General features: G+C 44.2%; 1 protein-coding gene across 1 annotated transcript; it reads left to right on the top strand.

The window, feature by feature from the left end:
* The first annotated feature begins 1,360 nt into the window (after positions 1-1,360).
* LOC122946385 (ficolin-1-like) lies at positions 1,361-20,565 on the top strand. The gene is made up of 9 exons (XM_044305976.1): positions 1,361-1,449; positions 5,834-5,947; positions 8,257-8,310; positions 9,019-9,054; positions 11,074-11,103; positions 13,403-13,530; positions 14,338-14,467; positions 17,465-17,599; positions 19,322-20,565. The coding sequence occupies exons 1-9, from the start codon at positions 1,380-1,382 to the stop codon at positions 19,564-19,566; spliced, it is 942 nt and encodes a 313-aa protein (XP_044161911.1). The 5' UTR covers positions 1,361-1,379; the 3' UTR covers positions 19,567-20,565.
* Positions 20,566-21,591: the final 1,026 nt, after the last annotated feature.

Raw genomic sequence — 21,591 nt, 5'->3', positions numbered from 1 at the left:
AACGCAAAAATGAAAAAAAAAAAAACTCCGGTATCCTAAGGGTTAACCCAGGCAGATACTTGTAGATTCTTTGAAGGCTTATCTGCAGGAAAGATGACATTAGGCATGTCTAAGCCAGGAGTTTTGGGTAAATACAGCCCTTTAGTACCAGAGAACAGGCATCTATTCTTTGGCCGTGTTGTGGAAATAGAAGCTGTAGGGTGATCAGAAGGACATGAGATCTTTGGTGAACGTCAACTGATGGTCAGGAGCTGTGGACGCCAATAAAAGCACATTGTTTTCCCAAAATGTTGGTAGAACTGTATGTTCTACAGGAAGGGCCAGCATTAGTAAAAACACGTAGAGTCCTCCATGTTTTTAAAGCATCGAAATATAAAATTAAAGGATTGGATGGGTTTCATTAGTGGAGAGGAGGGGGGGGGGGGGGGGGGCGGGAATTGTTCTTTTCTTTCTTGGTTTTGCTCTTGCTTACATATCACTTAGGCCTCATGCACACGACCGTTCAGTTTTTTGTGGTCCGCAAAACACGGAAGCCGCCCATGTGCCTTCCGTAATTTGCGGAACGGAACAGACGGCCCATTGTAGAAATGCCAATACGCATGCTGTCCGCATCTTTTGCGGCCCCATTGAATGGGTCCGCACCCGACCCGCAAAAACTGCGGCTCGGATGCGGACCAGTACAACGGTCGTGTGCATGAGGCCTTACCATGTGATGGATGTTTTGGATCATACTTTTTAGGCTACTTTCACACTTGCGGTAGTGGGGTCCGGGGGGAAAAGCCTGCTGGATCTGTGCTAACGCTAGCCCACCATGCCGCCGGAAGTCCGCTCTGGCCCTATTCAAACATGCCGGACAACAGCACGCTGCGTTTTTCGTCCGAACGCCTCTCGGCTTGTTTGCCGTGCTGCAGCCGGACCTCTGGCCCGCCCCATTATAGCTCCGGCAGCACGCTGGGCTAGTGTTAGCACGGATCCGGCAGGCTGTTCCGGCGGGGGGAACCTGCTGCCACCAGTGTGAAAATTATATTAAAAAATATTCTTTCTGCCATTAGGTTGCAGGGATATCTGCCCTGCTATAATGTCAGATTGCTCATAGTCATAAAGGGAGAAGTGTTTTGGGGAATTGCTCATCATGCAATTGTCCAATATAGAAGTTTAATTCCGGGATCTTATTTGGATCCCACTAATGTCTCCTTTATTTCCAGCCCTGGTGAAGCCTCCTGAGAGATGATTTATTATGTTTTTTAGTTTGGTCTTGTGCTGTTTATATCCTGATGACGGAATCAGAAGGGGAGGGACAGACACGAGGAGATCTATAAGAGGACCTGCTCCTCGCATCCCGGGATCTGAGAAAGAGAAGGTCTGCAGATCAGATCATTATGTGGATTCCATGGTTTGCTGTGATCTGGACGGTGGTCGCCTTCTCTGCTGCTGACAATTCATGTCCAGGTGAGGCTTTCCTACATTTATACTGGGTTTCTGGTTTAGCCAGTAATAAAAGTACTGGTGTTGAATCCATGAACTGGAATAGCGCATTTCTGTATGTGCGCTCAGGCAATAGTATTATTGAAGGGTTTTTCCGGAATGCAGATATTAATGGCCTATCCTCAGAGGGTCTGACACTTGGCACCCCTCACTGATCAGCCACTGGCGCCAAAAACTATACAGTGGACAGAACTGGAAGCACAAGCATCCATTGTAAAGTTTCTGGTGCCATCCCCAAAACAACTGCTCGGTGGTGGTGCCATGTGCCAGACCCCCACCGATCTGATATTAAAGGGATTGGTCCCATCCAGGGGTGCACCACCAATGAGGCCAGGTGAGGTGATCGCCTCAGGCAGCATCAGGTAGGGGCAAGAGAGGGGCAGCCGAAGGGGCTAAAAGGAAGGGCATTAGGGAGGGAGGGGCACCATTTCAGTTTTTGCCTCAGGCAGCAGAAAGGCTAGGTGCTCCCCTGGTCCCATCTCGTACATATTGCTAGGATATGCCACCAATGTCTGATGGAGGTGGGACCAGCACCTATCTCTAGAACGCTGGCTCGGCGCGGTGTGCTTCCCATCCATTTCTATGGGGCTTCTGCTTTCTTTGCTATGGGACTGCTCAGCTATTTTCGGCAGTCCCATAGAAATGAAAGGAGGGTGGCTGCGCAAGAGAGGCCACCACTCTATGGGGCTGACGGAAATAGCCGAGCCAGCGTCCCACCTCTCAGACGTTGGTGGCATATCCTAGCAATATGCCACCAATGTATGAGAAGGGACCAACCCCTTTAATGAACTATCCTAATGCCAAGCCATCAATATCGAAGTACTGGAGACCCCCGTTGAAAAATCATGTTATTTATCATGTGTGGTGAACAATATAAAGCCCAAAAAAATCTCCAATGCCAGAATTGTTGTTTTTTTTTATCACCTTTTTTATTGCCATCACCCAAAAAATTATCAAAAAGTTGTATGCACCCAAAAATGGTATCAATAAAAACTACTCCTTGCCGTCCAAAAAACAAGTCCTCACACACCTCCATTGGCGAAAAATTAAAAAAAGCTATTTTACATTTTTGCTAAAATATTAAAACATAATAAAGATTATGTACGTTTGTAATTGTTGTAATCGTACTGACCCATGGAGTAAATGCTTTATGTCATTTTTACCGCACCATGAACACTGTAAAAACGAAATCCAAAAAATAAGGCCTAATTTGTGGGGGTGTTTTTTCATTTCCACCCCACAGATAATTTTTTTTCCAGTACATTATATGAAACTTTTGTCCTCATGCACATGGCTGTAAGTGTTTTGCGGCCCGCAAATCACAGATCCACAAAGCACGGATCCCAGTTGTCAGCATGCTGCCTTTCCTTCCCCGCTCCCCCCTCCCCTATCTAGAAAAAAGTCTTATTCTTGTCTGCAAAATGGACAAGAATTGAAAATGTTCTATTTTTTGGGCGGGGTCGCCGAGATGAATGGATCGGCAAAAAAAAGTGGATTGGATGCAGACTAAAACTACAGCCATGTTCATGAGGCCTTAAAGGGCATCTGTCAGCAGTTTTGTACCTATGACACCGGCTGACCTGTTACATGTGCGCTTGGCCGCTGAAGACATCTGTGCTGGTCCCATGTTCATATGTGCCCGCATGAACATGTTTTAATATATGCAAATGAGCCTCTAGGAGCAACGGGGGCGTTACCAATACTCCTAGAGGCTCTGCTCTCGCTGTAACTGCCACACCCTCCGCACTTTGACAGGATCAGGTGTGATGACTTTTACACTGCCTGGCCCTGTCAATCAAAGTGCAGAGGGCGCAGCAGTTGCAGAGAGAGCTCAGCCTTTAGGTGTAACGACAACGCCCCTGTTGCTCCTAGAGGCTCATTTGCATGTATTAAAACGAAATTTTTCTTAGCAATGCGGGCACATGTGAATGTGGGACCAACACAGATGTCTTCAGCTGCCAAGTGCACATGTATCTATATGACCCTTTGAATCCAGGAAGGTAAAAACAAAAGCATTTTGCCCAACTAGACTCAATTGACTTTCCATTCCTATCCTGGTTTGGGAGAAAAAACCTCCTTATGTCCCTCGTTATGCCTAGGCTTACATATTTAATGCAGACTCTCCCCATAGAATTACCCAAGACTTTCTTTATTCTCTTGAACAAACATATACGTAAATTTATATGGCAAGGCAAGGCCCCCCGTATCTCCTTCTCCACTCTTTCTAAACAAAAAAAAACGGGAGGAATAGGATTACCTGACCCTGAAATATACATGAGATCTATTCTCCTGTCTAGGATTATAGATTGGATTAGATCCCCCCCCCCCCCTCCAAACCATGGGTTATGTTGGAAAATTCATTTTTAAACACTCCTCTAAGGGCCCTTTTGTTATCAGGGTTTTCCTCCCTAGTCTGCGCTCTATTCCTAATACAGTGATTAGGAATACTTTAAAGACTTGGAACTGGTTTGTAGCTAATAAAGGCTCCATATCCCTCCCCTCCCCTCTGCTACTAATTAAGGATGTAATCTCCCTGGCTCCGAAAGAGCTTAGAGATAGCTTTCCCCCCGCCCTGCACACCTCTGACTCCCCTGTAATGACACTGGTTGACACAGAGGGGACCTTGATACCCGACCAAAAGCTATGCGACCTTTTTAAAATCAAATCTGATAACCCTATCACATTAAGCTTTCTGAAAAAAGAAGCCCTTTCTCTACTCAAAAGCACCCCGACTCATACTGAACTTTCCTGGTTTGAAAAGCTCCTAAACTCTAAGCTATACCCCTCCAAGACTATCTCCACAACATATAGGAACCTAAAGACCTCAGTTTCTGACCCCAAACCGGCTATGGTGGGCTTATGGGAAAAAGATCTACAACGCTCCCTATCAGAGGCTGAGATTTCTTCTATACTGATCTCCCCACATAAAATCTCTAGATGCACCCGAGTGCAAGAAAATAGTTATAAGCTCCTATCCCGCTGGTATAAAACCCCAGACAAAACCTGCCTGTACAGAAGAGACGCTTCAGATCTCTGTTGGAGATGTCAAACAGAGAAGGGTTCTTATTTTCACGTATGGTGGACTTGTAGTGTGATCAGGGGGTGGTGGGAGGAGATACTGAAGACCATCAACAAAATATGCCAGAGTAATATCTCCTGTACCCCGGAAATAACCCTCCTCTCCCTAGGAGTTCAGAAAATCCCTAAACACACTGCTTCTCTCTTCTTACTTATGCTAAGCGCAGCTAGACTGCTTCTCCCGAAGTTATGGCTTACTCGAGACACCCCCAGCCTCGAGTGCTGGTATAGTAAGATAGACCAAATATATAGAATGGAGGAAATCTCCCACTGGGAACTGAGAACAAGATCAGTTTTTCTAAAAATCTGGAACCCGTGGAAAGAATTCAGGCATTTCTCATGATGTCTTCCATTTGAACATATGTACATCATGACAGGAAACTACCTACCCCCGACCCCCTGTCTACTTTCCATACCTTCCCTCCCTCCCCTTCCCTTTCCCCCCCCCCCCCCTCCTGTCCACTAAGCTACCTGATTCATATATATATTGAGATGTATCCTCAATATCTGGTCTAACAGCACTTCTGGTGGAATATGCTGATAAACACTTCCTTACTTCACTGTGTTCTCTCTAAAAATATTATGTACACTTTGAAAATATTTTGCACATTTAAAAAAAATATTTTGTACAATGAGACATATGTACCTGTACTGTTACATGTTACATGTCACGTGTTTTTTATACACGTGTTTTTTTTTGTTTTTTTTATGAAAATAAAAACCATTAATTGAAAAAAAAAAACATGAAGTAGACATATGGGGAATGTAAAGTCATCACAATTTTTGGGGGTATTACCATGTATTACAGAAGTAGAGAAACTGAAACTTTGAAAATTTGGAAATTTTTCAAAATTTTGGGTAAATTAGGTATTTTTTTATGCAAAGCGTTTTACTGCAGTGATATATTGTTGATTACATTGTTGCAACAAAGAATATGGGATAACAATTCCAGACTCACAACACAATTCAAGTAGTAGCTTTTTTGTTGTCATGCCTCAGAACGCTTAATCATTTATCTAGCAAGTGCTAGCTATATATTTTGAGCCATCATACTTTTATAAATTGTGTGCAATATTGTATATTTAGAGTCACTATACTTTTATCAATCGTGTGTAATTGTGTGTAATATTGTATATTTTATCCTTATATTTTAATATATTGTGTTTGTAATAAACCTATTGTAGTTCAAAAAAAAAAAAAAAAAAAAGCATTGTCTCTAAAATTTGCTTGGTCTAGGGTTAATGTTGACCATCTCTATGTCTGTTCACAGAAGTGAAGATTTTAGGAATTGGAGACTCCGACAAACTGACCATACTCAGAGGGTGCCCAGGCTTTCCTGGATCTCCTGGCCAGAAAGGAGAAGTTGGGTCATCTGGAGTAAAAGGTAAGTGGCATCCTGACCTGGATAGTCTATACTGGTTATAGACTGGGGGTATGTATTGCACCCCCACCTGATCCTAAGAATGGAGGTCTTGTGTCCTCCACCTGTATAAATGGGGTGGAGGTCATGTAGGCACAATGTCACTCGGTTTCTTTTCAGTAGTTGCATAGAGATGAATGGAGCAGCAGCAGTATGCATGCTCAACTGCTTCTCCATTCACATGGGGGGGGGGGGGGGGCAAAGGATCCTTGTTTTAATGATTAGTTGGTGTCCCAGCAAGCATACTTTTGTGACCTACCCTGTGGATTAATTTAAATCTTAGGAGAACCCCTATGATTTATGATTTCATTTGACTCATTTTGGGCTGAAAAATATTTTTTTCAATTGTTTTTTTTTTTTAAATGTTCAGGCGTTTCTGAGATACAGGGTTAAAAATCAGTCTGTTTGCAGTTTCTTTAATACCCCCATCATCTGATGGCTCATGTGTAGCTCTTATCTCTGATGTCTTGACCTCATAAACGCCTATTTAACCCATATTCTTATCAAAGCTATAAGGAGTGTTTATAAGGTCAGGAGATCAGAGACAAGAGCTACACATGAGATGTCAGGGATTCAAAGAAAAGAGAAACTGACAGACTGATTTGTAACCCTGTATCTCAGAAACGACTGGGGTTGTCCCGCAGAAAATATTCTACAGTTTTCAAATCAGCACCTGGATCTGAATACTTTTGTAATTGCATGTAATAAAAAATTTGGCATAGCCACTGAGATATTCAGTAAAATGTATCTGTATAGCGCCACCTGCTGTTTCTTATTTCTTTGACCCGCTCACAGAGATGGCCACACATGCTCAGTTTCATCCTTCAACTGCCTCCTAAGCTGTGATAGGGAGAGCATGGACACGCCCCCTGAGCTGTGATAGGGAAAGCCTGGACACGCCCCCTTAGAAAAGACACTCCCTTTGATATTAATCTAGCAGAGCAATGAATGGGGAGATCTCTGGATCCATGTGAGGTCCAGGGCTGGTTCTAGCGTTGTTAGAAAGAGATTGTCATGTACTATATGATGTCTGATTTCCTGAAACACAACTGCAAATACTGTGATTGTGTTTCATGTAAATTGTGCTTGTATATCAGCTCCAATAAAGTTGCATAGGGAGGGGGAGGTACTAACAAGCCTCCCAGGGCTGACTCCGCCCTACACACAGCACAGAGAAGGAGAATAAGGTCAGTGTGTGTGATGTCTGACCTCAGCAGCCATTTTGGACAGTTATTCAAACTCCATAGATAGTTCCATGTACCAGCCCATAGAAGGATAAGATTGCAGAGGAACCAGGCAACTCAGAGAGGGAGTGAGAATATTGGCAAAGGAAGGTAACTGTCGTTTATCAGGCTCTAGTCTCCTTTGCATTAGGTGGAGCGATTCTAAGCTACAAACTGCCCACCATAACCAAGGACAGAAAGGCCACCTGTCAGAATATAGTATTCCTAGAGAGGATACAGAAGTATATGATTATACAGTACAGCAGAGATAGTCCATCCCTCCAGCCTGGAGGAACAAGGGAGAAAGATTGAGTGTCATAAAAAACTGCCCCTTATGTAAATTCTGGGAACTAATCTGAATCACTGTAAAAGCTGCCTTGCTGTAAATGACTTTTGCATACATTGATGACCATTGAATCAGCTTCAGTAAAGTACTGGGAGTTTGTTAAGAAACTCGGTCTCCTTATTCTACATCATCTCAACATTTGCACCTTACGGTGCTGGCGTCACGAACAACAATACAGGGGCCCAGCCGCAAAAGCACCTTAAACACCTACACCATCAAGGACACCTCAACTTCTATCTTGCCGGTGTCCCCTGCAATAGAGAGTGCCCCGGAGGATTTAGTGCTGTCCTCCTCCTCACTGCACGCCGGCCCAGGGAGGCTCTGCTAACCGTGAGTACAAACTACTACTACTCCCATCGGCCCACCGTAGCCTCACGTGTTGCCCCTGCGGACTTGGTTGCTGCAAATAATCATGGCATAAAGACCTACCCAAAAAAATAAAGAAAAAACTTTTTTAGCCCAAAATGAGTAAAATACAGTCATAAAAAAGATGTCCAGAGTTTTAAGGCTTCATCTACACAGCCATAATACAGGCATCTGTATCTCAACCGCAACATCCCGACCGGACCTCCCCCGGTTCCACTGAGCCATAGGGTTCCATAGTTTGGGTCTCCACACATTGTCCCCTGAAAATTTGACTAGTATTTTTGTGTGAATTTTACCGACTTGACGCCCATTTTATTGTATGTTCTGTCAACGTTTAGGAGACAATGGACTTCAGGGCATCGCAGGGAAGCTCGGCCCTCCAGGTGTAAGGGGTAAGTAGGAAAGTAATAGTCTACGTAGGATTTAAATATAAAGATCCCAGTGTAAAGACGGATGTCCATTTGTAATGATATAAATATTTCAATGATAACAACTGACAGTTCGTTGCTCCTCTGTTATTACTCCTGGAAATGCATTCATTAGTTGACCACTGGGTATTCTCCTTGTCAGTGGGAAATCTCCCTACCCCTCCACACTGTGACACAGTCCAATCAGTACTGACACAGTCATACTGTTTAAAGGGGTTCTCCGTTTCTTTCAATATTGATGATCAGTGTCATATCGGCGGGGGTCCGACACCCGGCTGTATGAGGAGATGGCGAGTGCAGTGCGCACGTGCTGTCTCCCTTCTCTCTTCCTGTTCGCTGCTGCGGTCTATGGTCTTTGGAATAGAGATGGGAGACGGCACGTGCACACTGCGCGCCGTCTCCTCACACAGCTGATCGGTGGGTGTCAGTCCCCCACCGATCTGATACTGATGACCTATCCTGAATGGTAAAAGCCCGGACAACCCCTTTAAGGACACACACTATTGACAAGGGGAATGACAACGCCCAGTGGTCAATTTATTCATACATTTCCTAGAGGAATAACATAGGAACAAAATAAAGCATCGTTTTTTTTTCCCATGGGACAACCGCTTTCATTTTCGGATGGTCATCTGTTTTCTTAACGTATATATATTTTTTGCTTTGGGATAGGTGCTGACGGCTCCAAAGGCGAAAAGGGGCAAAAAGGTAAGCCGTGGAGTAATTCCAATATTTTTGAGACATTTTTGATAAATTCCCCTCCCCAATTCTTGTGTGAACGCTCCAGTGGAGAATAGAGCTTTGGCTGTCACTTTTTATTTTAAATATATAAATTAGAAAACGGATTCATCTGATTGTGGTCGCTACGGAGAGTTGCGCTGACTGCGTCAGATTTATGAAACGGTCTCAAAGAAAATCTGGCTTTGTCGCCCATAGCAACCAATCAGGGCACAGCTTTCACTTCTAATAGTGCTTCTGAAAATGAAAGATAAGCTGTAATTGGTTGCTATGGCCCAAAAAAGCCAAAAGCCCTTTAACCCCTTCATGTACTGCACTGGGCGGGACTTTAAAGATGGCGCCCAGTTATGAGCTGTTTTAAACAACAGACACCTGGTACTAATGTAGGCGAGCTTGACCACGGCATCTGAGAACGAAAAAACCCAGCAGCACGCGTTCCCGGGCCCTGCAACAGCTTCCCCTAGCGGGGACGGGGAACTGGATGGGGAGTGCGGTAACCGCGGTCCTCCTGAATGATACGAGGCTGCTGTACATTAGTTCCTATGGAGCCCCTACCTGTGGCAGGGCTTCATAGGAACACAGGGGGTCATTTATCAAACTGGTGTAAAGTAGAACTGGCTTAGTTGCCCATAGTAACCAATCAGATTTCACCTTTCATTTTTGACAGCTCCTTTGGAAAATGAAAGGAGGAATCCGATTGGTTGTTCTGGGGAACTAAGCCAGTTCTACTTTACACCAGTTTCATAAATGACCCCAATAGTGTCATTAGCATAGATGATTGCTTGCCCCTAGGGGAACTATTAAAAAGTGTAAAAATAAAATGTTTTTAAAAATATAGAAAAAATATATATAGAAAAAATCAAATCACTCCCTTTCCCCAAAATCGAATCAAAAATACATAAACAATCTTAAAAATATTATGGGCATCGTCAAACTGATCAATTCGCTGTTATTTTCTTGCTTCACCTCCCTCAAAAATTGTAATAAAAAATGATCAAAAAGTCATACACATTCCTGGTATGAATGAAAAAATGAGCCCTAACACAGCTCCGTACACATAACTACAAAAAAGTTGAAGGGGTCATAATATGGTGACGAAAAAGAAAAAACAATTTTTTTTTTCAAATTATTATTTTTTCAGCATTAGGCTACTTTCACACCTGCGTTTAGGTGCGGATCCGTCTGGTATCTGCACAGACGGATCTGCACCTATAGCGCAAACGCTTAGATCCGTTCAGAACGGATCCGTTTGCATTACCATGGTAATTTTTCATGGTAATGCAAACGGATCCGTTTTGACTTTACATTGAAAGTCAATGGGGGACGGATCCGTTTGAAAATTGAGCCATATAGTGTCAAATTCAAACGGATCCGTCCCTATTGACTTGCATTGTAAGTCTGGACGGATCTGTTTGCCTGCGCACGGCCAGGCGGACACCTGAACGCTGCAAGCAGCATTCAGGTGTCCGCCTGCTGAGCGGAGCGGAGCCCAAACGCTGCCAGACTGATGCATTCCGTTCGGGGCCGCTTGTGAGAGCCTTCAAACGGAACTCACAAGCGGAGCCCCGAACGCAAGTGTGAAAGTAGCCTTAAAATACAAGAAAAACTATACAAATGTGGTATCGCTGTAATCGTACTGACCTGGAGAATGAAAGGAACACGTAATTTTTACCTCTTAGGGAACACTGTAAAAAAATAAACATAAAACTATTGCAGAATTGCGTTATTTTTTTTTCCAATTTTACCCCATTTGGAAAAAAAAAAAATTGTCCAGCTTCCCACTACATTGTATGGAATATTAAATGGTGGCATTAGAAAATGCAACTTGTCCCGCAATAAAAAAAAACACTCATAGGGTTATGGGAACGGAAAAATTTATCGCCCCCGGAAAAGCAGGGAGTGAAAAATGAAAACGCAAAAATGGAAAATCACAAGGTCTTATAAGGGTTAAAAACTTACTGTACAAAACTTGTGTTTTCTTCAAAACAGGTGACCCTGGATCATCTGAGTCCGTGTATGGTAAGTAGATGAACCGTGTAGTACCTCCATGACACTCTGCATTTACTAAAAAGTTCATCGTACAAAAATCACCCTTTTTTTTTTGGCACAAAAAAATTGCAGTTTGAGATTTTTCTGCTTCTCGTGGCATTTTGAAATGGGTGTGGCTTCACGAAATGGGCGGGGCCTCTATAGCCTGACATATTCACCATGATTATGCTGGCGGAAATTATATCGGGAATATACACGACCCATAAATGGCATCAATTTCAGTTTCTGGTGCTTGGACAGTACAGTATTTATAAAGAGGCCTGTTCCTTTAAATAAATTTGGCACATCTTTCTCTTTTTATAAACATTGATGTATGTGCATCGGGCCCAGGAGGAGTCGGATCGGATGATGGGAGTGGTAGTGGCTCTGGCTGTTACAGTCAATCACGGCGGCTTTCCTCACACCGTTACTCCCTCGGGCCATGTAGTGAGAGGAGGACACACCCTGGGTCTGGGGCTCCTTGCTGATGGAAGCTAGGGTGGCCTTGATGTTAAGTGTCTGTATGGGTGCAAGGCAGGTTGGGTAGAGTGCAATGGCCGGCGTATTGCGTAGGAGTCAGAAAACCAGGTCAGATGTTGCAGAATAAACGTCTCTCATCACTGAAGTGCAAAATAGGAGTTGTAGTACATCCAAAGATAGCAAAAGACAGTTCCACACTGCAATCCTTCCCAGATAACAATGTATGGATTTAGGCAAGGATGTTATGGCTCTCTTTCCTCTCTCTTTGTCTCAAGGCTGTTCCTGCAGACTCTATGGCAGGCTATGGTTCTCTTTCAATGGTGGCTGTAGTGTCCACTGAGGGATAGAGGAGTTTTATAGATACGACTGGCCTCATTGTGTCAAAGTGTGAAGGGTGTCTTAACAGTGACCCTCACAGCAGTAAAGTCTAACTTGGCTATGCAGACTGTAGGTTCTCCAGTTCCCTCCTTTATCTTACTCCTTCTGCAGATCATGCAGAGATCTGTTAGCCTCTGAAGCTATTTGGACCTAAGAAGAGGAAGCGCCAGTCACAGCTTCTTCTACCTTCTAAACTCCAGTCTCAACTGACTAATTGAGCTGGAGACAGATCCTGGATCCTCACCCAACCTCCTGCAAGTGCTGAGTCAGGATTGTTAACCCTGACTGTGCCATCCATACACAGTTATACTGGGTGCAATACATAGCATGACATAACATTAAATAACATAATGAAATAAACAATTTGCAGATATCCCCAAGCTCTGGGGTACTGCATATAAAAGAGTTTTTAGCAAACATGTCATTAAGACTGGCATTAGGACATTTATCCCCCACTGGCATCAGATGTGCCACAATTATTGAAAGGCACATGCCATCATTGATGTAAAAAAAAAAAATCTGACATCATATAGTACAGTATAGTATATAGTGCCCCTATTAGAGCCCCCCAGTAATATTAGTGCCCCCCAGTGATAGTAATGTCCTTATTAGTGCCCCCCAGTAATAGCAATGCCCTCATTAGTGCCCCCTAGTAATAGTAATGCCCCCATTAGTGCCCTCCAGAATTAATAATGCTCCCTTTAGTGCCCCCAGTAATAGCAATGCCCTCATTAGTGCCCCCCAGTAATAGTAATGTCCTCATTAGTGCCCTCCAGAATTAATAATGCTCCCTTTAGTGCCCCCAGTAATAGTAATGCCCCCATTAGTGCCCTCCAGAATTAATAATGCTCCCTTTAGTGCCCCCAGTAATAGTAATGCCTTCATTAGTTCCCACCATTAATAATGCCTCCATTAGTGCCCCCCAAAATTAATAGTGCCCCTTTTAGAGGCCTTCAGTAATAATGCTCCCATTAGTGCCCCCCCCAAATATTTATGCCCCAATTAGAGTCCAACAGAATTAATAATTCCCCCTTTAGAGCCCCCAGTAATATTAATTCCCCCAGTAATAGCAATGCCCCATTGGTCCCCCTCCAGAATTAATAGTGCCACCATTAGTGCCCCCAGTAATGGCAATGTCCTCATTAGTGCCCTCCAGAATTTTATAATGCCCCCATTAGCTCCCCCCAGAATTAATAGTGCCCCCAGTAATAGTAGTGTCCTTATTAGTGCCCTCAGTAATAGTAATAGTTATTGTGAAAATACTGGCAATTAAAAATTGCCGCCGGCAGAGGCACTAAATTATCGGCTTGGCCGGTGCTTTACCGGCTAGGTGGCAACCCTAATGGCATGGCTTCCAGCAGTGCCACTGAGCTGGTGGATATAAACTCATCATCCGTGCACTTAATTTTCTTTATCTGTCTATTCTTCTCAGCTGCAAAAAACTGCAAGGAATTACTGGAGCGGGGTGAAGTGCTAAGTGACTGGCACACAATATACCCAGAGAGCCAGAAGCCGCTAAAGGTTCTGTGTGATATGCATACTGACGGGGGCGGCTGGATTGTAAGTATATTTCATAATTAAAGGGGATGTCTAAGATTAGAAAAGCATGGCTGCTTTATTCCAAAAACAGCACCACCTCTGTCCATGGGTTGTGTCTGGTAGTCCACCTCAGCTCCTTTCAAGCGAATGGAGCTGCAATACCACACACAACCTGTGCACCGGTGTGGTGCTGTTCTTGGAAAGAAATAACCATGCTCTTCTAATCCTGGACATTCCCTTTAAAAAGTCAGTATACTTTCTGTACAGTAATTATATTTTATTTACTAGAGAATGGTGTAACTAGAAAATTTCTAAGTAACTTCATTTAAAAAATCTATCTGCATCCTCCTGAAACAAGCTGTAAATTCATGACCACTAGGGGTCTCACTTCCACCTAATTCTGTTGTCAGGCAAGATCTGTCCCTGGAAACAGGGGCGTGTCAGAGCTAGCCGAGCTGCTGAGCCTGATAGAAGCACTGCCTCTACACAGATTTTATAGGAGCCTCCTGTGTGTCTGTAATGGGATTTCCTTCTTCTTATCTCTTCTGTGAGCTCCAGAGCATAATGGGAAGTAAGAGAAAGGATGTCACAGCAGTACAGTGCTGGCAGACCTCACAGAAGAGAAATGCCCCCTGCTTCTGAGTGAAATGCATCTAGCTGTGCAACTGAAGAGGGGAATAATATGGCTGAAAAAGACTTTAGGGGAGCTCAAAAAATACCTGTTCCTTCACAGTTATAACTCTACAATGATGCACAGTCATTATGGCAATTTCTTTTTTTTTTTTTTTATCTCAGGCACGCTCTAAGTAAAATCTCTGTGGTCTTCAGGTTTTCCAGAGGCGCTGGGATGGCTCTGTTGACTTTTTCCGGGACTGGAACTCATACAAGAATGGATTTGGCAGTCGTCTGAATGAGTTTTGGCTTGGAAATGACAACCTTTATATGCTGACATCGTCAGGTAATAACAGATAGTTATCATCTCAGGCTACCATTAGATTCCCATGAACTAACTGGGTCCAAAATTAAAGGGGTTCTCTAGCTTGTTTTTGTTTTTTAGAAAATCCCCAAATCTCTTCTCTTCGTGGACAAAAGATTGTTTCCTCAGTACAAAAGACTCTGAGATTTTTTTATTTAAAAGTCTGGAGATCCCCTTTAGAGGAGTTATCAGGAACCCCATTTCATATGGCCAGGCAGGGTGCAGGGGTTAAAAAAAAAAGACACATGTCACCAGTACTCTGGTTCCAACTGAGCTCCTTTCTCCTACGCTTTGACCACAGCTGAACTGGAAGTGTGACGTTCCAATCAGTGGCCTCAGCAGTCATGTGCCAGGCCTACACGTCTCTGATTGACGGGCAGTGGTGACGTGTGTGTCAATAGCTCGTCACACTTCTAGTCCAGCGGGGACCAGAGGAGGAGGAGAACGGAGCTCAGCGCTGGAACCGGAGCACCAGTGACAGGTGAGTCTATTTTTGCATCCTGCTTAGCCATAAGAAAGGGGGTTCCCAGTCTCGGAGAACGCCTTTAATGTCATAATGTATCTTGAGAAGGGTCAGAGATTGTTTCCTGTGTTGAGAGAGACCAGGGTCTCATCTTCTTTCATTATTTTAAAAGAAATCTGTGACCTCGATGGCTTGAAGTTGCCTTGCGTTAATGGTCAGAATGCCCCATGCAAAGCATGGCGCCGGTACTTTCTTCTGGGCATGGGCAGTTTTTCCAGAACTCTACCCGATTTCCTGTGTAGGCCTGGCTCTTTAGTCGCACCCATTTTTGTGACGCTGCACGCCCCCTCACAGCATGTATGGGCACTAGGGAAGTGTACAGTTGGAACTCATGGAGGGCAGCCCTCCAGTCGCTGCATGAGAAATTTGCCAACTCTTTCGAGGGTCTTTTTTTTTTTTTCCGGGAGCCAACAAGAAATTGTGATTAAAGGGCATCTGTCAGCAGTTTTGTGCCTATTGAAACTGACTGACCTGTTACATGTGCGCTTGGCAGCTGAAGGCATCTGTGTTGGTCCCATGTTCATATGTGCCCGCATTGCTGAGAAAAATGATGTTTTAATATATGCAAATGAGCCTCTAGGAGCAATTGGGGCGTTGCTGTTACACCTAGAGGCTCTGCTCTCTCTGCAACTGCTGTTCCCTCTCCATTTTGATTGACAGGGCCAGATAGTGTAAATGTCATCACAACTGCCCCTGGGTTCTTCTAAAGTCAAAGTGGAGAGGGCACGGCAGTTGCAGAGAGAGCAGAGCCTCTAGGTGTAATGGCAACGCCCCCGATGCTCTTAGAGGCTCATTTGCATATATTACAACTTCATTTTTCTCAGCAATGCGGGCACATAGGAACATGGGACCAACACAGATGTCTCCAGCTGCCAAGAGAACATGTAACAGGTCAGCCAGTTTCATAGGTACAAAACTGCTGACAGATGCCATTTAAGCACTTTTAATTTAACTACATGAGTATTACTGCTGACATGGAGTCTAAATTGCTACTTTATATATCTATACTCCTACACCCCGTTCCCCTGCAAAATTCCGCTGCACGCACATACATAATAGAGAGAACCTCCCGAGTGAAAGCTCATGGGTCCTCTCAATGTATTATACAGCAAAGGTTTGCGGCAGCACAACAGGGGAACAGGGGGAAGGGAGTATTGCTGCCATCAGTGATACTCATGTAAGGGTCCATTCACACGTCCGCAAAACACGGACACCTGCAATGTGCGATCCGCAATTTGCGGACCGCACATCACAGACACTATAATTGAAAATGCCTTTTCTGGTCCGCAATTGCGGACAAGAATAGGACATGTTCTATTTTTTTTCAGGAACGGAATTACGGATCCCGAAAAAACTGATGCGGATCCCAAAAATGCAGGTGTGGATTCCGTTCCGTGATAGGGACAAAGCAGTAGCAGAAGGGACACACTCCCTGAGCTGTGATAGAGAGAGAGCTGCAGCAGAAAGGACAGACTCCCGAAAGTCGTGATAGGGACAAAGCAGTAGCAGGGGACACACTCCCTGAGCTGTGATAGGGGGAGAGCTGCAGCAGAAAGGACAGACTCCCCTGAGCTGTGATAGAGACAAAGCAGCAGCAGAAAGGACACAGACCCTGAGGTGTGATAGGAAGAGAGTTGCAGCCTAAAGGACATATTCCTTGAGCTATAATAGGGAACGACCTGCAGCAGAAAGGACACCCACCCTTAGAAAGGACATGCCCCTGCCAGTCTGAAGAGAATCTAGCAGAGCAATTGGAGCAAAAGGATCTCTGGATCCATATGAGGTACAGGGCTGGTTCTAGCTTTGTTAGAAAGAGATCGTCATGTACTAGATCAGGCATGCTCAACCTATGGCCCTCCAGCTGTTGTAAAACTACAACTCCCACAATGCCCTGCTGTAGGCTTATAGCTGTAGGCTGCTCGGGCATGCTGGGAGTTGTAGTTTTGCAACAGCTGGAGGGCCGCAGGTTGAGCATGCCTGTACTAGATGATGCCTCATCAATCATGGCAAACCCTTTTTAAGCCATTTGCCTGCCAGACAACCCCTTTAAAGGGGTGTTCCCATCTCAGACAATGGGGGCATATCGCTAGGATATGCCCCCATTGTCTGATAGGCGCAGGCCCCACTTAAAACAAAGCCTAACACAAGGCTGGCAAAGTGGTGACTGGCAGTGCCAGGGTCCGGCCACCACCAAGCCTTCCTATTGGTCCGCCGTAAATAGCAATAGCAAAGATGGCGCAACCCCTTTAACTCTAGGTCTGTGCAGAGGTTTTGGAGCCATGTATCAGATAAAGTGCTGCAGGTAGCGCCGATTTCCCCCCCCTTGTGAGTTATGAAATGTATTAACGCCAGCTCCACCATGGTTTTACGTCATATTGGTCCATTCACCCGCAAACGTCCGGTATATGTTTCCTAGTATTTAGCGCCCTGTAACCTCTACCGTTATCTTCTCACAGGCACATGGGAAATGCGGATTGATCTTCAAGATTTTGAAAACACAAAGCATTACGCCAAGTATGCGTCTTTCCAGGTCCTGGGAGAAGATGAAAGTTATAAGTTGTTACTTGGGGACTTCAAAGAAGGCAACGCCGGTAAGAAGCTGTGGAGTAAGATCAGGTCGCGTTTTCACGAGACAAATGTCATTTGGGCCAACCTTTTTACCCAAGATAACTTTGGTGGCGGGGGCTGTATGAGATGAGCTCCTTAGCCTGTGCCCCCATGCTTTGTGCTCTGGTGGCCCAGTCAGTGTTGCCATAGGACAGAGCACGGCGGAGAGTTGTATCTTCGTCCTATATTTAAAGGGCATTTATCAGCAGGATCAACCCACCGGAACCAGATATAGACAGTTGGGGTTGACCCTGCTGAGTAAACAATGCCATATCTATCTCTTTCCGTCCAGAGTTATGTTTTTGTTAGTATTCAGATTAACCTATTAATGCACCAAGGGGCGGCCCGAGCCTTTCAGAGCACCAGATCTTAATGGCCCTGAACCTATGGCCACTTTCTCCTGGTGGACACCTGACCATATTGGGAGGGTGTACAGGGACTGTGGGTCCCCCTTCCCCTTTTTCCTAGGTCCCCTATCCTTGTTATAGGGCCCCATTCGTTTGGGTTGAGGTTCTGGTGCGTTGGGGGTTAATGGTTACATCCTGCCGGCAGGAAGGTGCGTGCTGCTGAGTGCCCCTTTATAAGGCTCTGCGTCCCCTCCCTCTTCCTCTTTGCAGAAGCGCTGTGTCCCTCCGTCCCTCCCTATTGTTTGGATACAAGGTTTATGTTGGTGGGTTTTTGGTCATGTAGGTCTTGTTAATTGGGGCATCCTACTAAGTCACAGCTGGCGGCTGGTAAAGAGAAGTTGGTTACTGAGCAGGTGAACTGGCGTAATCCGCCCGCTGGGAGTCCAGCGGCTGGCGGATCGCATGGGCTCAGCTATGGTTATGCCTTTTAAAGAATTAGCTGTGGCCGACTACCACCCAACAAAATTGTTAAATAAAAGTTATAAACGTGACAAGGTTGTCTGTGTCATTTGTGGAGGGAGGGCATGTTGGGGCCAAGGGTTAGATGGTTCCCTCACCCCTTCTCCTTTCCTGAAAGTGTCTACCAACCAATAAGATTACAGGGTCATGCAGCCCTCCATGTACTTTAAATATATGTGGTGCTGAGATACTATGTCATTAGTTGCAGCCCTTGCACACGAGTGTGCCTAGAGAGGGTGGGGGCACAGAAGGGGTAGGGTGGTGCACAAAAGGGGTCAGGGACTGTTAGGAGGGCAAGGCAATGGAAATATATGCCATGACCCCCTGTCTCTTACAGACTACGATCAAGAAGTTGACTGATGCCATCAATATGTTATTGTCATTGCCCCTACACTGCAATAACTGGTGCACTGCCATCTAGATTTTTACCGCAACTCAGATCCATGATCACCACTTTCTTCTGAACCACCAAATTTACACATTGATAGTCTATATATACACGAGGTGGATGGAAATTTGGATGTGTCATGATGAAAACACTAAGCCACCTGGTCGTAAGACAGGTAAGACATTGTTATCAGAGGGGCCCAGACATGGTGTAACGGGCAGTGGGATCTGGAGTTTGCTGCAGGGAACCAACCAGACTGCTACCACCTGGAGTAGTCCATGGCTGGCAAATTCAGTCTCTTAGGCCCCAGTGAAATTTTATATAGCACTCAGAAGAATTTAATTATATTAAACTACAATATACATGTAATATAAATATAATTATAATAGAAATCATAATATAAATTAGAATCTGAATGATTCACTACACTGATTTTTTTTATTTTTTTTCAGGTAATGCAATGGACGTTCACGTAGACCAGCCATTTGCCACAAAGGATAAAGATTTAACTGCAGAAAAATGTGCCACCCTATACAAAGGCGGCTGGTGGTACTACAAGTGCCATCACTCAAACCTAAATGGACTTTATCTGGGCGGACAGCACGCCTCGTTTGCCAATGGAATCAACTGGGCCTATGGAAAGGGTTACAATTACTCCTATAAATTCTCGGAAATGAAGATCAGACCCGTCCAGTAAGATCACACCAATATAAAGTGGAAAAAAACAAAACAAGACAAGAACTTAAAGGAGGACCTCCAGCTGAAAACACGTTAGATTGCAATATGTTGATATATAGGACCAGATTTACTAATGTCTCTGCCAAAAATCTGTCTATAAAGTGGCACAATCTGGCGCATTTCCACACTTTTTCTGACATGTTCAACAAGTGGGTGGAGCTTAGCAGAAAGGGTGGGGCTTCAAAAAAGGAGGGGCATACAATTCACTATTTTGCCCCCAAATTGTGCCACAATTCCTGCATAAAAATTTGTCTCACTATAAACAACCAATAGTTGGTACAGAGTCAGAGAAGAGTGTCTATCCCTGCTCCACACGTATCATCTAGCCTGAGCCAATGTGCCGCCTGTCTAAGCTTACGCCATCTTTTAAACGAGTAAATCTGGACCACGGTGTCTTGTTACTTAAAGGCTATGTACACCTTTGGGGGCAATTTTTTTTATTTGTTCATTATACTCACTATGAGCTAAAAATATTTTTTTCAATTGGTCTTTATTAAAAATATGGAATCCTTTTTTCTGTACAGAGCTGAGATGCTCTAATAAAGGGATCTGGATTTTCTGTCTTTTCCGTCAGTTAGGGAGCTGACGGGCTCCTTATCTCTGATCTCTGACATTATGAACACTCAGTACAGCTCAGTTCTTACCATTCTGATAAGAATGTGGCTTAAATAAGTGTTTATGATCTCTTGGTAAATTAGAGTTAAGGGTTATTAGAGGACCAGCACAAAGTGAAAGTAGGATTCACACAACTAGAAAAACAGTTCACCCTTTGTGACAGAACGGCTCAATATTTTTAATAAAGACCAATGGAATTTTTTTTTTTTTTAGCTCCAAATGAGTAAAATGTGATCATAAAAAAATAAATTGTCCCCAAAGCTGTGCATAGCCTTTAATGAGTAATAATACCGCCATCATTATGCCAAGTTGTAATAAAAGATGGGGAAATATGCATCAGAAATATGTTTTATTTTTATTGGTTTTATACTAGCCAGTGTATCCCTATGGACTGCAGTTGTAGCTCGATAGTTAGAAATAATCACTCGCACTACAAAAACTGGGCTGTGATTGTGCAGTCAAACTAGTCACATATAGTGCACTGCTAATGATGGAAACAAGATGGCGAAAGAGCTCCTAATTCGAAGAGGAGCTGTCACCTTCCCTGACATGTCCATTTCAGTAATTACTTGCATTCTCCCCTGTAATAACAATTCTGGAGCATCTATTCCCATTCTTCTATTATTCCTACTAGAGTAGTTTGCAATGAAGGTCGAGAGGGGTGTTACCAGTTATGGGTGTGCCCCTGCACAATCTGACACTATCCAATCAGTGCCGCCAGTGTCAGATTGTTCAGAGACACATCCCCAACTAGTAACACCCCGTTGGACCTTTGTTGCAGACTGCTAACTATTCATTCATAACTTCTAGTAGGAATAATAGAGGAATAGTGCAGCATAGAGTCATAAGAATAGATGCTCCAGAATTATGACATAGGGAATCCAAGTAGTTACTAAAACAGACATGGGGACTGATCCTCTTTAAGTTAGCCCATTGTGTTTGGTACGTGTATCACAGGCACAGCCCACTGTGTTTGTTAATCGTATCACAGGTAGAGCCCATTGTGTTTGTTAATTGTATCACAGGCAGAGGGGGGTTGTGTAAAATTGCTGAGAGTGTTTCCATACTGTAAATGCATGTGATTGGCTAATGTAAAAACTGTCTCAGTCTTTCACAAGGTCCCCAGGAGAGCGTCCCTTGCTGGAAGACCTGCATAAAATGCTGACATGTAGCCCCATTAAAGAGTTCCTGTTTTACCCTCAACATAGAGCCTTGTCTCATGTGTGTGGTGAAAAGGATCCATCTACATTGGGGAATGCTATACGCTGTATACTCCCCTGGCTATGTGTATGAACTCACCTACAGATGTAGCAGGGTTAGCACTCAAACTCATCGCGTTATCTTGAGCTCTTTTATGAGCTTGTTCCTG

This window comes from Bufo gargarizans, chromosome 9 (assembly GCF_014858855.1).
Source record: "Bufo gargarizans isolate SCDJY-AF-19 chromosome 9, ASM1485885v1, whole genome shotgun sequence".
NCBI classification, from domain to species: domain Eukaryota; kingdom Metazoa; phylum Chordata; class Amphibia; order Anura; family Bufonidae; genus Bufo; species Bufo gargarizans.
Note: the sequence above shows the minus strand (reverse complement) of the source record. Positions and strands in the feature narration are given on the sequence as shown.